The following is a 16105-nucleotide window of genomic DNA, read 5'->3' on the forward strand; positions in this document are numbered from 1 at the left end:
TTTGCCTTGATCGTGCTGCTGCTTTTGTTGCTGCCTTTGCGTCATAGGAACTCTAAATGTTTTCTTTCTTTCCACCTGCTGTATTACTTCTTTCTCTCATGCCCTCCCACTGAGGATCCGCAGCTGCTGTAATTCACTTCCAATCACTTGCTGAAGGTTGGTGTCAGACAGGGGCCAAAAGTCAATTGGGGTCAGAGACTGTCAGTGGCACATCCCAGTCTCAGGTCAAAGCTACTGGTGGGAGAAATGTAGCCATGGAGAGAAGTACCTGCCTTCTTTCTCTCATCTGCAGTGAAACAAAGGAACTATGTACACATGAATGGAAATGAATCTGAGTTTATAGAAGGCAGTTCATTTTATTGGCTAAAGAAGAGGCTGCAGTTTGGGTGCCATAAAACATCCATGAAGCAGTGAGGGAGCTGCTTGTATTTTGCTGAAATACAGTTGGTTTGAGATGTGCTTCTGACTAGTTTTTATAAGTTCAGTATCCTCTAAGGGATTGTGAGTCAACAGCGAGCTGTTACTGATTTCTGAAAAGAAGAGGCTGTTGTTTTGGAACCATGAAATGTTTTTACAGCGGGATTTTTTCTTGTTAAACTGGATTTTATTGAATATCCACGTCGTCGCTCATTTGATATTTTCTGTGGCATCCTCTGCAATCTCCCTAAGGCAGAGCCATTATGGGGAAGCATCTAATTTGATTACGTTATCAGCGCTTATCTGATTTTCCTCCCTCTGAAAGCAGAGACACCCTCTTTGTTGCTGACAGTGTCCTCATTGGTCCTCTGATGTGTGTGTAACATTGAACTCTGGGCCACGGTGAGGTTGTTGCACAGTTCCACCTTGTCTTTGCAGTTGCTCTCCACTGTGGTTCTGCTTCTTTGCATTTCCCTCCTCCATCTCCATCTCCACCCCCACTCCCATCCCCCATCCACAATCTTCCATTTACTCTCTCTCTCTTCTTCTTCTTCTTCTTCTTCTTATGCATAAATGAGATTTGTCTAGACGGGTGCTCTGCAACCACAGGCCTCTGCATAACAAGCTCGTTATGCAAACGCATCTGATTGGATGGCGTCGTTCCATTGGCTGCCACTGTGATAGAGTGCGTGTCGGGGGGGGGTGGGGTGGCGAGTGGCAGGATTGAAAGAAAGAGTGACAGAGAAAAAGAAAGGGGGAGTTGTTAAGAGAGAGAGAGCGAAAAAGTAATGGGGGATGCAAAAGAGAGAAAGTGAGAAAAAAGGAAGGCTTGCAGTTGGGTGAGCTATGAGAAAGAGAGAGTGAAAACTAGGAGGAGAGTGAGAGTGAGCGAGAGAAAGAGAGAGAGAGAGCTAGTGCCAGACACTGCTCAAATTTGGTCACCATGGCAACACAGCCAGGCTGCTGGTAGGGTTGGCGGGCGCTGCGGCAACGTGAGCCTTTCCACTGCGCTACAGAGCAAAACGCCTGTAAGTCTCTCCATGGATCTACACAGGCCTGCTGAGCAACAGGCAGCGAGCAGAACACAAAGCTGCTGTGCACAAATTCACTCTATAGCATGTGCACACACATGTTCACGCACAGAATGCCACATATTGTACATGTACCTATACAAAGGCATACACAAATTCATACACTCAAGGGAAAGAAACACACACAAAAAAGAGAAAATACCCCCCCACACACAAACACACAAACACAAAAATGATTCTTTAAGGCAAGACAAACACACCCATTCACAAACAAATACACAAAAATGCACACATGCACACACACATAGTACACAAATGATTAGGTGAGAGATGCATTATGAGAGAAACACCAGATACTTTCCCTCTCCCTCTTTCACACACACACGCACACACACACACAATCATGAACACATGAATTTGTTCATATGCAACCCTCTTGATCACACAAACAACACCTGTTAACTGTTAAATCCATATAGCCTTCCAGATGTCTCATATTAGCCAGGCAGTTCTGAGCGGTGATTGGCTGTGCCGCCTGAAATGCTCTTTGTTTCTTGGTCGATGCAGTCGATGCATGTATAAGAGGTGAACGTGCTTCTGACTTGACTCCTTGTCAGCTCACTGCTAACTGTTGGCTTGTAATGTAATAGTTTACAAGTTTCATCGCAAGCAGAAGAATTATAACATTTGTAGCGCAGTGACACTTTGGAATGATGTAATTTAATTTATGCAAATGCCATCAAGAAGAAGCTTTTATCCAAAGTGCTTTATAGTACACTGGCTGCATATATTTTTCGCGTGGGTGGCCACTGTGGGAGCTGTAATCTCTTACCCTGGCAAAATAAACACCATGATTATTTGCCCAATCATTCAGTTTCATATTTTAATTATTCCCCCTTTTTATCAGTAGAATTGAAATTCTGTCTCAGAAGATACCTCTTAACTGGAGATAGATGTCGTTTATTGTGTCAGTGGTAAAATTCAGACACTGAATTCAGTTGTGACCCAATAATCTGGCTTTTATGCCAGTTTAGTCAGTCACAATGAGATATGGGGCGAAAGCAAGATTCCAATCAGATCATACTTGTTTACATTTATAAAAAGAGCTGTTTGGCAGGAGATCTTGAGTATGTCAAAGAACTGTGAAGGTTGCTTGGGTGGAATTTCACTCACAAATATAGTTTAAGTTTTGAGAAGATGTAATTTCTACATCAGAGCAATCAGTAAAAGCCATCTGAACCTGACATATGCTCATGTCCTGCTACTGACCAATATTGTGCATTTATTTATATGTATACAAAATGTTTGTGTGTCCTTGTCAAACGCCTTAGGGAGGAATCCAGGCAAGAGTTGACAGCGACCTGGAGGAGACCTCAGAGGTGGAGGAGGAACGGGGATGTCCAGAAATAGGTTCTGAGAGTGAGAGCAGCATGTACGGCCCAACCAAAAAGAAGAAGAAGAAACCGAAGGAGAAGAAAGAAAAGAAGCCCAGGAAGAAGAAGAGAGATGAGGAAGATGACGATGATGACGACGATGACGGAAACATGAAAGTAAGTCTGAGTCAAGGTCCATGAGGCTGTCACAGATCACACCCTGTATTCTACTGGTTTTTGTATTTTAAGTGAAGTGAAGTCACATTAAATTTATCATATTATGATAATCTAATAATAATAAGTTGGATTTGAAGTGCTTTTCACATACCCCAGGGACATTTGACAGAAGCACAGCAAGCAGAAAATTAATAATAAGCCTGGCTAAAAAGAGAAATCTTATGTGTAGATGAACAGAGATGAACACAGCAGTACAGATTGAGACAGGATGGGTGTTTAGAGGCGGCAAATGATGATTCACTAATGATCAAATTCATGATTCATGAATTAATTCATTTTTAATTCAAATGATAATAATATTGAACCTTTTCTCACCCACTGTCCAGCTTGTGGTATGCTAGCACTACTATATATTGAACATTTATTGAGTAATAGTACTATGAAAAGTTACAATAGATAAGATTTATATTATATAATTATATATATTATCTTTTCATTGTGGTCATATTCTAAATTTCTTTGTGTCTTGTATGGTTAAAATTACATCTGCTTCTTCTCCCTCATTGATATATCCAGAATCTATGAAAATGCAAACATTAATTTTGAAAAAAATTATCTGCTAAACAGAAGATGTCTCTTACTCCAATTAAACATTCATTTTCAGTATATGTGTACTGGAGGCTTGAATAGTGGACCATGATTGGCTAGTTAAACTAGTTTCTATGTCACATCCACATGGTTAACAGAGATCTATGGTGAGCATTCAGTAGCTGAATGTGGAAACAGCCTTCTAGTGTTAAGCTCTGCACATACAGTACATCATTCTGCACACTGAAGCTCAAACATCATAGTCAAGGGACAAGAAGAAAAACTGTTTTTTGACTGAAAGAGGACTTGGAAAATATGATGACTCACTACCTTCTAAGTAATCTTGCAGTCCAACAATGTAATAAATCCTTGAAAACTTCAAGAAAGTCATTTCGAAGACCTAAAATTCAAGAATAGTATATTTGTATTATTATTTAAAATAAGGAATATGATTTATTTTTATACATTAATTTCTTTTTATTTATTCAACCTTATTTTACATATCAATTGTGATCTTTCCCATCTGTATTTCCCAGGAACCCAAGTCATCCAGCCAGTTGATGCAAGAGTGGGGTCTCGAAGACGTCCAATATGGCTTCACAGAGGATGATTATAAAACCATCACTAACTATAAGGCTTTCAGCCAGTTTCTCAGGCAAGCACCTAATTTTGTATCTGGATTATCTTCCTATGTTAACTGCTCTGTTCTGTTTCTGTGTCTGTGGGTTGTCAGAGACCCTCGCTGGCACATCCAACAAAAACTCCACAGTGAGACCGGAGCATGGTGTGACGAGTCAACACTGCTCTTTTTGTTTGAGCTAGAAAGCTTGGCTGTTGGTATAAAGAGTCTGTCTCACCTGGGGCTGTCTGGCTCGGCTAAACCTCTGCTCCGACAAAGTGGAGCATGAGCCCCTGCAGTGCCCCCTGTGAGTAGTCAGCTGCTTACTGGATGCCTGTGACAGCCGGGAGGCTCTGGGACTCAGTGCTCTGACCCACTATCTTTCACAGGCCAGCGTGCCAAACCTCAAGCTGTTGCCTGACAAATCACAAACATGACATACACACAGCAAAGCAGGGAGAACAAAACTTAAGGGGCACTGGGGTGTCAGCAAAGCAAGACCCAATTGCTTCCAGTGCTGAGGGGAACTAGAAATTACGTCAACAGGAATGAAGTGTGACATAATAAAGCTGCCGTTGCTGTCTCCTCTCCCCCTGGTTTTACTCAGGCCTCTCATTGCCAAGAAGAACCCGAAGATTCCCATGTCAAAGATGATGACAGTGCTAGGGGCCAAGTGGCGGGAGTTCAGTGCCAACAACCCGTTCAAAGGCGCATCTGCCACCGCTGTGGCCGCCGCTGTGGCTGCCGCAGTGGAAACGGTTACCGTAGCACAGCCAACGGCTGTCAGCGGCAGCCAGCCGTGCTCTCAGCTGGGGCCAATCAAAAAAGCCAAAACCAAAGAGGGAAAGGGTAAGGCCTAGTGAATCGTGACAGAACACATATTTTTAGAAATTATAGCGAGAATACAACTCGTTTAACGCGTCTGATGTCACCATTTGTTTTTCTTAGGACCTGGAGTTAGAAAGAGAAGCAAGACTGTGAAGGAGGTGAAGAAGAAACCCAAGCCGAAGAAGACCAAATCAAAGTCAGGCCAAAGTGGGAAGAAGAAGAAAGCATCCTCGGTATGTCTTTTTCCAGGACCATTTTCTTCATCCTCATTCATCCTCTGAGTTTCTCCGCTACTCTGTGTTTTCAGTGGCATCAAAGTGACCAGACTGTTTACTGCGCTTACTTTGAAAGATGGTTTATTTGAATTCTTTGTGTAGCTCTTCAGTTTGTGTGTGTGTGTGCTTTTCCAGAGTGAGGAGGACTTCCTGGAGGAGTCAGACTTTGATGACATCAGCATCCACAGTGCCTCTGTGCTTTCTGATACCTCGGGGGCCGCCACCAAGAAAAAGGCCCGACGTGGGCGGAAAAAAAGGAAAAGTATGTTTACTGTCTACACTCACCATGCTCTGTGGAGTGTTTTTTTCCCTCCAAAATCCCGCAGAAATCCCACAGAAGCAGACTGTTTGATTATGGGTAACGAGGAAATTAAAATGTATTTTTTTAAGCTTTATTTGTTTTGGGAATCTTTTCTGGAGGCAGATGCTCTTTCTCAGCAGCTATTGCCCTCACAATCATGGAGTTTCATTCACAGTTAGAGCCCGCTCACTGTAATGTGTAAACTGTTTATACTGCTGTTAACAGCTGCATTCAAGTTAATGCCTGTATGTGGGAATTGCCCATGTTCACCTCTTCCTGCATCCTCTCCAGAGGAAGACGGTGATGGTTATGAGACAGACCACCAGGACTACTGTGAGGTTTGCCAGCAGGGTGGTGAGATCATCTTGTGTGACACCTGTCCCAGAGCGTACCACCTGGTCTGCCTGGATCCTGAACTGGAGAAGGCCCCCGAGGGCAAATGGAGCTGTCCACACTGCGTGAGTAGATTAGTTTCATATATAAATACATTTGTAAAGTGTTATATTTTTATGTTTGCTAACAGCCCGGTAAAGGAGGACAAGAAACTCAAAATTAGAGAGGGAAGAAGTCAAATTAGTAACATGTATTAATGGGATAAGAATGCATACAGATGGAGACGAGCTCAGAGTATCCTGGGAAGTCTCCCGGCAGTCTATGGCTATAGCTGCATAACTAAAGAGATGACTCAGTGCTCACCTGAGACAGCCCTAACTATAAGCTTTATCAAAGTCTTAAGCCTACTCTTGTGGAGATAGTGTCTGCCTCCTGAACCCAAAATGTGACCTGATTACACAGAAGTGGAGCTTTATAGCTTACTGGTAAAAGGAAAATACACAAGAAAGCTTCGATCATGCAGCCTTTTGGTCTCCCTTCCCAAGTATGTCAATGTGGTTGTCTCCATAAAAAGACAAACACCATGAAAATATTCTGAAATAATTTATAAATATCTATCTATTAATGAGTACTCGTAGTAATCATTTATTTTAGCAGCATTTAATCCCCTGCTACAACCTTCACTAAGTTCGTGCCACCTGTGTCCCTCAGGAGAAAGAGGGTATCCAGTGGGAGGCCAAAGATGAGGAGGAGGAAGAGGAGGAGGCCCCAGGAGAGGAAGAGGATGACCACATGGAGTTTTGCAGAGTGTGTAAAGATGGAGGAGAGCTGCTGTGTTGTGACACCTGTCCATCTTCATACCACATCCACTGCCTCAACCCACCTCTCCCCGAGATACCCAATGGGGAGTGGTTATGTCCACGCTGCATGGTGAGCTCACATTTCAGTCCAAATACTATTTAATGTTTTTTTTATGTAAAATAATGTGCTATTAATCTGCTTTAATATTTCATTTTAAAGCTAAATACAGTACATTAACAGGCACTGATTAACAAGATGTATTGTTAATCTGGAATTGTTTGGTATCTCTCTAACATTTTAGTCAAGTTACATATGTGAATTAGCTCCTGATTGTGACATGTGAGATGGAAAATCCACTTAAGGATGATATTGTAACAAGAGAGACAATCATTACAGTACACTAAGTATTTTTGAGATTTGAAATGGCAACATAAGTAGGTAGTTATACTCTTTGTTTCAGGTTGTGCTTTGATGTTCTGTCCGTCTGCTATTTACATGTCTTGTTTGTTCTTTTTATGTATAACATCAAACTGCATAGGGACTGCAGATGAAAATTAGACTTTTCAAATTTACATCATATGGATGTCAATGACTGTGTGTTATCTTTGATAAATAAATGTATATATGTAGTATAATAAATAAAATATATTTGGGAGCTGGTTTCTGATTTAACAGAAGGATCAACTTAAATTATTTGATTGTTAGAGTTAAGTTTTAGAACTCATATCAAAGTCATCTAAAGCTAGCAGTTTGTGCTATCCTATCAGCCAGTTAATGTTTTAATTACTCTGCATAATAACCTGAACTAGGATTCTGAGGGTGGTTGTTTAGGCAGGTGGAGGCTTAACTAACTAGCCTTATAGACTGTCATGTGGTGACCCCAATAAAATACATTTTCTTGCTCTGAAACTGCTCTTATTTTCACCAAGATTGTTTGTGCATTGTTGCTTTGACACAAGCTCTAGATAACTGCATGTATCACAGCACCTTTCCTTTTTTTTCTTAGTGCCCTCCCCTCAAAGGTAAGGTCCAAAAGATTCTGCACTGGACATGGGGAGAACCCCCTTTGCCAGCTGAACTGCCTGCAGGGCCTGATGGCAAACCCAATGATCCACTGACCAAGCCTCCACTCAAGGGCCACCCAGAGAGGGAGTTCTTCGTAAAGTGGGCTGGCCTTTCCTACTGGCACTGCTCCTGGGTCAGCGAGCTGCAGGTGAGATACCAGAAGTAGGTCCAATCTCAAATGAACTTTTCTGCTGTCTTTGGCTACAGGAACTATGTGTCCTCTTTGCTAAAAGAACCAACCAACACAACAAACCAAGAGAGTTTTAACTGGACCATCTTTCATAGTTTAGTATAAATATGATGATGTGTGTTCCTTCATTCAGTCAGTCTTTCAGAAATATATGTATATAAATGCACATTGTTTCACAAACCAAACCATTCAAACTACATTTGCAAGTCAGAGCAGTCAAACCTATATTTAGAAAAAAGAGACAGCTTTCTTAATTTATTTTGTACCTGTCTACCCTTAATTAAATGCATTCTGTAACTTGAAGTAGTTAATCAAATTAGTCTCAATACCATAGGTAGATTATATTTTGTCAGTCTTGTAAGAAAGGCGCTTTCCCAGAGGTGGTGCTGAATGAAACTAAGCAGAATTGATTGTTTTGCTCCGTCTGTGTTTGTGCAGTTGGAGCTGTATCACACGGTCATGTATCGGAACTACCAGCGTAAGAATGACATGGACGAACCTCCACCATATGACTACGGCTCTGGAGAGGAGGAGCTTAACAGTGAAAAAAGGAAGAGCAAAGACCCCCAGTATGCTGTGATGGAGGAGCGCTTCTACCGCTATGGCATTAAACCAGAGTGGATGGTTATCCACCGGATAGTCAACCACAGGTGGCTGCTCACAGTTACACAAATTCTTGCTTTTACTTGCCATGTAATATCTATTTACACATGAAAATTTTCCTTCACAGCGCTGCATGTTTCAGAATACAGGAGATGCTGGGTATTTAAAATCACAGAAAATGCGTAGAGAGGGACAGCACAGAACATGTGTCTCTCCAATACCAGTCATTTTCTTCCTGTATGTTTCCAGGCTTTCCAGGCCTGTGTTGTCACTCATATATACAGATGTGTATTTTAGACATATTCATATTTCTATATGAGATACTGTTTGCTCTGGAATTTAATCATACATTTAAAAAGTTGCTGTCCAAATGTAGCCCCGTCCCTTTGCAGCTACAATTGCTGGAAGACCAATAAGTGACTTTCATCAGATTTCTTTTTATATATGTAATGTCCCGTTAACCAAAAATATGTCCTTAGAAAGAGCTTAATTATTGATCACTACAGAATCCCTCCAAAAGCCCCAAGCTACCTGTTGTTGTTGTTGTTGTTTATGTTTAATCTTCCCTGCAGTTATGATAAGGATGGCGATGTGCATTACCTGATCAAGTGGAGAGACCTACCCTATGACCAGTGTACCTGGGAGGTGGATGATTTTGACATCCCAGAATATGACAGCCATAAACCTTGCTACTGGGACCACAGGTTTGTTAACAGCATTTATAAGTTATCAGAACTTTAGCTGTTGTTAGTAGTGTGGGGATATGGGTGAGGATGACCAGAATGAGTCCCCAGAACTCAAGGGGTTACAATTAGCGAAGGCAGCTGTTTCCCCTCTGCCCTGCCCTCTATCCGGGATGCCCCTGTTGGAGCTGTTTGGTTCATCATGCTGCAATTGTTTGCCAGGGAGCAAATACTTGGGGAGGACCAACGCCCCCTGGTGGTGAAGAAAGGAAAGAAGCTCAAAGACGACCATCCGAAGAGGGAGGTCCCTCCTGATGCTCCCATCATAGATGTAAGTTGGGATAATTCGATGCTCTTTGGTCACAGATGTCCAATAATTTGCCTTAGTTACCTGTTTCTTTTGGGTATTGCAAGACTGCATTGTTATTGGCCGTGTTCTCCAGAAGCTCTCTATTGTAAATCTCTCATAAGTAATACTGTAGGTATAAAGCCCCTAATTATCATGATTTAGCATGATAAGGTGCTGTACCTTTTTTTTTTTATGCTGTATATATAACATACAATCCTATTGACATTGGGCTAAATGATGCCATAATTTTGACACTAGCCAATGTAATACTTCTGTCTTCTCAAATTATCAGCCAACCATCAAGTTTGAGCACCAGCCATGGTACATTAATGCCACTGGGGGAACACTCCACCCATACCAGCTGGAAGGCCTGAATTGGTTGAGATTCTCCTGGGCACAGGGCACAGACACCATCCTGGCTGATGAGATGGGTCTCGGAAAGACTGTGCAGACAATAGTGTTTCTCTACTCGCTCTATAAGGAGGTGAGGGTGGAAGAATGTCCTTTTTTATTATGTCCATATAACATAGAATTCAGTACCAATTCTTATGATACAAATGTTAAAGTAGAGATAGAGTAAAACATATTGGAGAATGACAAAAGTAAATGGTAAAGCCTGTAGCATATCTTCTACCTGTGATGTGAGAGTTGATCAGTTGTGTCTTTTCTCCTCTTCTCTCTTAGGGTCACTCTAAGGGGCCGTTCTTGGTGAGTGCGCCCCTCTCCACTATCATCAATTGGGAGAGGGAATTTGAGATGTGGGCTCCAGATTTCTACGTGGTAACATACACTGGAGACAAAGACAGCCGGGCAATCATCAGGGAGAACGAGTTCACCTTCGAAGACAGTGCAGTAAAATCGGGACGCAAGGTGTTTCGCATGAAGGTACCGTCATGCTCACACAGCTATTCCATATACCTTGGTAGGAAGGATTTGGTTTTTGGTTGACATCTTACCTGACACTGACATCTGAATTTACATTTATTAAAGCAAAATTTATTATTATTAGCAGTTACCTTATTTTCAGTAGATGAACTACTAAATCATTTCCCACATCTAAATTGGTCAACATTATATATATATTCCACCCTCTTGCAGAAAGACACTCCTATCAAGTTCCATGTGCTGCTGACATCCTATGAGTTGATCACAATAGATCAAGCCATTCTGGGCTCCATCACGTGGGCCTGCCTGGTGGTAGACGAGGCTCACAGACTGAAGAACAACCAATCAAAGGTAAAACAGCAGCCTGTTCCAGAAGCAGTATTAATATTATTAGGGACACAAAAAACAAGAAAGGAGCAGGAACAATGACAGATATGAGTAGGAAATGTTTGTATATGAACTCATCCACGAATTAAAAAGACTGATAGATCATTAAAGATGTTTTATAGCTAGGTGATTTTGGAGGTATGATTGGAGTTTCACATTCAGGAAGTTTTATATGCGTCATTTCATTGTTTGTGGAGGCACGTGTGTCAAATCTCGCACAATGTGTCTTGTCCAGTTTTTCCGAATTCTCAACGGGTATAAGATCTACTACAAACTGCTGCTCACTGGGACTCCTCTTCAGAACAACCTGGAAGAGCTGTTCCACCTGCTTAACTTTCTCACCCCAGAGCGCTTCAAGTAAGTCCTTTCTCTCTTCTGTTTATCTTTATCATTCCCCTGTCTTCCTATCCTGCTCCATCCCACCAAAACCTGCTAGCTGGTGCATCAAATAGGTCCCTGAGACTGCTAGACAGACAGAACTTGTGTTGCTGGAATGTATGGTTTGAATTAAATATATATTTAAACCATAGTTAAGAAAACCAAAGAAGCAAGAAATTGTTTTTTTCTTTACTGTAGTTTAATTTCATTAATTCATTCTTCTTCATTTGACCTGTGATCTGTGCAGTAACCTGGAAGGCTTTCTTGAGGAGTTTGCTGATATCTCCAAGGAGGACCAGATCAAAAAGCTCCATGACCTGCTTGGCCCTCATATGCTCAGACGGCTGAAAGCTGATGTCTTCAAGAACATGCCTGCAAAGACAGAGTTGATTGTCAGAGTGGAGCTGAGCCCCATGCAGAAGTAAGCACTGGATAAAAAATGAAGCAATTGGAGTTGTTGATACTGTGTATTGCGGCTGTCTGTCTCATCTGATAAATTAGATTTTACAGTAGTAGGTTTTCCTTTGCAGTTTCTGAAGGCTTAAAGTTTAAAATGCAATGAATTTTGACACTAGTTTGTAATCTCCGCTTCACAGTTAGAATACTGCATGCGCTGCTGTGATAAATAATGGTGTAATTTTGCCATAATTATGCCAGACTTTTAATCACAAGATGAAGTTTCAAATAATTTATTTACATCATGATGGGCTAAATGCGATATCTCAGTAACGCCTTGTTGGAATTTGACACAAACGACCACTTGGACTCAAGGATTGCGATTCCAGATTTCACACATGTTGACTGGGACGACACAATGTTTAAGCACAGTACAGGCTTTCCTCCATCTCATCCATTCTGCCTTTCACTTTCTGCCTCCTTCTGAATTTCGAGCAATAACTTCCATTTAGCCATTTACACAATACACACCTTTTATTAAATTCCTTCCAAGTATTCACTGCATATATCATGAGTCCCTACAGACACGACTGGTTGGTAATACAACCGGAGGGCTGTAGTTCTTGTTTTGAAAGAGTGGAAGTAATTGATTGTGATTTTCACTCTCATCTCTTCTCCTGATTTAATATGTATTCTGATCTTTGACCTGCAGGAAATATTACAAGTTTATTTTGACGCGAAATTTTGAGGCTCTGAACTCCAAAGGTGGAGGGAACCAAGTGTCCCTGCTCAATATTATGATGGACCTGAAGAAGTGCTGCAACCATCCTTACCTGTTCCCTGTGGCTGCTGTGGTAAGGCAGCAGTTTTAGGCATAGTTAAATATTTTAACCCAATACTGAGTGCAACAATATGTTGATGGCTTGAGTGCATGTGGAGAGACGGAACCATGGCTTTTCGACACAAGATACCAAACTGTATTCCAAAAATGGTAGCCCTTGTCTTGTTCTTGAAAATTCAAAATTACTGTGTCTTTAAGCCATTAATTTTATCATAGATATCAAGTATTCAAATATTTGTCCAGCTGATGCCTGGATTTGATGTTTTCTTTGCAGGAAGCTCCTGTTTTACCCAACGGTTCATATGATGGCAACCTACTAGTGAAGTCCTCAGGAAAACTGACGCTGCTTCAGAAAATGCTGAAGAAACTCAAAGATGAAGGACACAGAGTTCTCATTTTCTCTCAGGTAATCTCCGGTTATATAAATACTGTGTCTTGGCTGAAAGCCATAGATTTCACTGATCGATAGCCATGAAACACTGAAAAACACAACCTTCCATATTTTGGCTAATGTCAGTTGCAGGTGGTACATCATATTATATTCCAGACAAATATAATTTTTAGTTAAAGTACAGACATTTCTCAGTTTTAACAATTCCATTTAGTTTGATCACCTCCACATAAAATACGTTTTTTATAGATGACAAAGATGTTGGATCTGCTTGAGGATTTTCTGGAGTTTGAGGGTTATAAATATGAACGTATTGATGGAGGGATTACTGGAGGCTTGAGGCAGGAGGCTATTGACCGCTTCAATGGTGAGTTTGAAAATCCAGAATCTATCTGTGTGGGTTTGTGTGGATGCATGTTTTCTTCAATCATCTCACACCAAACTGATTCGCCGCTTTGGTTTTTGTCACAGCACCTGGCGCTCAGCAGTTCTGCTTCTTGCTTTCAACACGAGCTGGAGGTCTTGGCATCAACCTTGCAAGTGCAGACACTGTTATCATCTACGACTCTGACTGGAATCCTCACAATGACATCCAAGTATTGATTTTTCAAAGACTTTCACGTGCATGTTTTTGTGTTAGCCGTTAAGCAGCAGATAGTACCTGCTGTGTGAGAATACTTTGATGGTCCCCTCATACTGTTAACTTCAGCTGTTCCCTTCTATGTTTTCTTCTATCTTTACATTCTCCCAGGCTTTTAGCAGAGCCCATCGTATAGGCCAAAATAAGAAGGTGATGATCTATCGTTTTGTGACGCGGGGCTCAGTGGAAGAGCGAATCACTCAGGTGGCGAAGAGGAAGATGATGCTGACCCACCTGGTGGTGCGGCCCGGTCTGGGCTCCAAAACCGGTTCTATGTCCAAACAAGAACTGGACGATATCCTAAAGTTTGGCACTGAGGAGCTTTTCAAAGATGAAATGGAGGCAGCACGAACCATGGGTATGTCTAAACACCACATTTTCCTCTAGCTAAGAAGATACAGAATATATTCTGGTGTGTTGAAACCCCTAGACATTTATGTTTTGGTTTATAGTTCCATACTCAATCCAGAAAAGTTTTTTACACTTCCATTTGGGTTTCTAACTGCTGTATCATTATAAGAAATTAGGTGTTAAACAAATGACACCATGGTTGAAACAATTGGAGGTTTTGTTATTATTTCTTGTTTTTATCAATAATATGTTTCCATTGGAATTGCTCTACTGGTAGACTCTTCTTTAAAAAGCATCCTCGTTTTATGCCATTAAATACTCCTGCAAATCCACATTTCCACAAAAGTCAGTTACTCTCAAAGAGTCCACACAATTGTGGGTTGTCTAGTCATTCAAAACTTCTCCTTTTGGATCAAATCCTTTTCAAAGGTCAGAGCATTAGACATGGGCAAACATATTTTCTATCTGCTCAAAAAGGGCTCCTATTAGTCATTAACTAAGAGCTTCTCATCAACAGGTGACAACAAAGATGGTGAGGAGGGCAATGTGATTCACTATGACGATGATGCTATCTCAAAGCTGCTGGACCGCAGCCAGGATGCCACTGAAGACACAGAGATTCAGAACATGAACGAGTACCTGAGCTCCTTCAAAGTGGCACAGTATGTGGTGAAAGAAGAGGATGGAGAGGTGAGAATATAGCTTGTTGTTCTTCAGCTTGATGAATCAGGATGAGTGGGGACACACAAATGAAAAAGAGACTACCAGTATGTTGTACAGCAGACTAGAGATCTCATGAGATGGTTGTTTGACTCTGCATCACTTTAAAGAGATGTGATTTTTTCCCCTGTCAGTGTTTTGATGAGCAGGTTCTTGTATTATGTTTGGCCCATGTTTTACCAACACATGCATGAGGACGCACATGATACACATTTTTGCTGACTTTAGAGGGCTGGGACAATGTAAAAGATATCATTGGACAAACAAAAAAGAAACATTTGACAAACCTTTAAAAAAATGATAATGTTTAATGTTGTAGGAAATGCTTTCAGCATGTTTGGCCTTGAGGATACACAAATTGTGTGTAAAGCTGGGTGTATAGAGGGTGGGTACAAATGGAAAAAACCCCTACATGGTACATTTAATTCACAATTGATCCACCAGGACCCTGAGCCTTGTAAATTGGTGCCATGTAACTTTGTGTCAACACATAACAACATAATTATACAATAAAATATTGACACATCTAGTGCAAAACAACATGTAACACAACGGCATAAAGAGGAATACTACTGTAAGTGCATATACTGAAAGCCAATTAATTATTTATCTATCACCTTGATTTACATTTGTGTGTTCCCATGTGCAGGAAGAGGTGGAGCGGGAGATTATCAAGCAGGAGGAGAATGTGGATCCAGACTACTGGGAAAAACTTCTTCGCCACCACTATGAGCAGCAGCAGGAGGATCTGGCCCGCAACCTCGGCAAAGGCAAGCGCATCCGAAAGCAGGTCAACTACAACGATACGACCCAGGAGGACCAAGGTAGGCTCTGTTAACAGGCACATGGCGCACACCTATCACGACTCACAAGCCTGTGTTAACCTTTAATGTTATAATTCCAAATAATTTCTTGGCTGAATTTTGGAAGTAACAGCTATGTTCTATTATTGCCACTTTTAATTTTACATGTTGGTGCCAGGACTTGGCATTCCTGGCCATAATTAAATTTGAGCAGAAATACACAACAGCACACAGGATGCAGAATGAAGAAGAGACGAGCTTTTTGGCTTGTTAGCCATCGGCTTACCAGCTGGTTTGTGGACAGGTGGCGGGCGAGCCAAAAGCATATTTCTAAGAAAAAAAGAGACATTTTCTAAATAAACCACTCAATTGCGGCACTGTTTGGGGTTTATTGTGTAGTTCTGTTTCTTGTCATCCCCAAATGATTTAGTAATGTTGCATGCCTCGAACAGTCACTACTAAATGGTGTGTTTTGAATGGCATTCTGGGAGCTGTTGTTTAATGTTCCTCATCTAACCAATCATCGCTAAACAGATCACCCCTAAAGGTTAACACAGTTGTTCTGATTAAGACATTTTCTCTGAGCTGAGCATGAATGTTAAACAGGAATATTTTAAATAGTTTCTCTATGATAGAAGCTTGTTCATGGATTTGAAAGTGAGACATTTGTACCGAAGCTT

The 16105-nt window shown here is 41.3% G+C and overlaps 1 protein-coding gene across 3 annotated transcripts in view; it reads left to right on the forward strand.

Annotated features, from left to right (window-relative positions):
• The window catches only part of chd5 (chromodomain helicase DNA binding protein 5), a 40259-nt gene that overhangs the window by 9689 nt on the left and 14465 nt on the right, over nt 1-16105 (forward strand). For all 3 annotated transcript variants that reach the window (XM_038697716.1, XM_038697715.1, XM_038697717.1), the window contains exons 3-25: nt 2780-2998; nt 4123-4241; nt 4813-5054; nt 5154-5266; nt 5444-5570; nt 5901-6067; nt 6654-6872; nt 7750-7956; nt 8437-8648; nt 9174-9305; nt 9507-9615; nt 9926-10117; nt 10318-10518; nt 10732-10869; nt 11141-11262; nt 11531-11704; nt 12392-12533; nt 12795-12926; nt 13161-13278; nt 13383-13507; nt 13663-13909; nt 14420-14592; nt 15272-15446. In XM_038697716.1, coding sequence (XP_038553644.1) covers nt 2780-2998; nt 4123-4241; nt 4813-5054; nt 5154-5266; nt 5444-5570; nt 5901-6067; nt 6654-6872; nt 7750-7956; nt 8437-8648; nt 9174-9305; nt 9507-9615; nt 9926-10117; nt 10318-10518; nt 10732-10869; nt 11141-11262; nt 11531-11704; nt 12392-12533; nt 12795-12926; nt 13161-13278; nt 13383-13507; nt 13663-13909; nt 14420-14592; nt 15272-15446 — 3805 coding nt within the window. The remainder of the gene's footprint in view (nt 1-2779; nt 2999-4122; nt 4242-4812; nt 5055-5153; nt 5267-5443; nt 5571-5900; nt 6068-6653; nt 6873-7749; nt 7957-8436; nt 8649-9173; nt 9306-9506; nt 9616-9925; nt 10118-10317; nt 10519-10731; nt 10870-11140; nt 11263-11530; nt 11705-12391; nt 12534-12794; nt 12927-13160; nt 13279-13382; nt 13508-13662; nt 13910-14419; nt 14593-15271; nt 15447-16105) is intronic.

The sequence above is a fragment of the Micropterus salmoides genome, unplaced genomic scaffold, assembly GCF_014851395.1.
Source record: "Micropterus salmoides isolate LMB-PRFRI ecotype aquatic unplaced genomic scaffold, ASM1485139v1 Ms_hic_scaffold_4, whole genome shotgun sequence".
Classification (NCBI taxonomy): domain Eukaryota; kingdom Metazoa; phylum Chordata; class Actinopteri; order Centrarchiformes; family Centrarchidae; genus Micropterus; species Micropterus salmoides.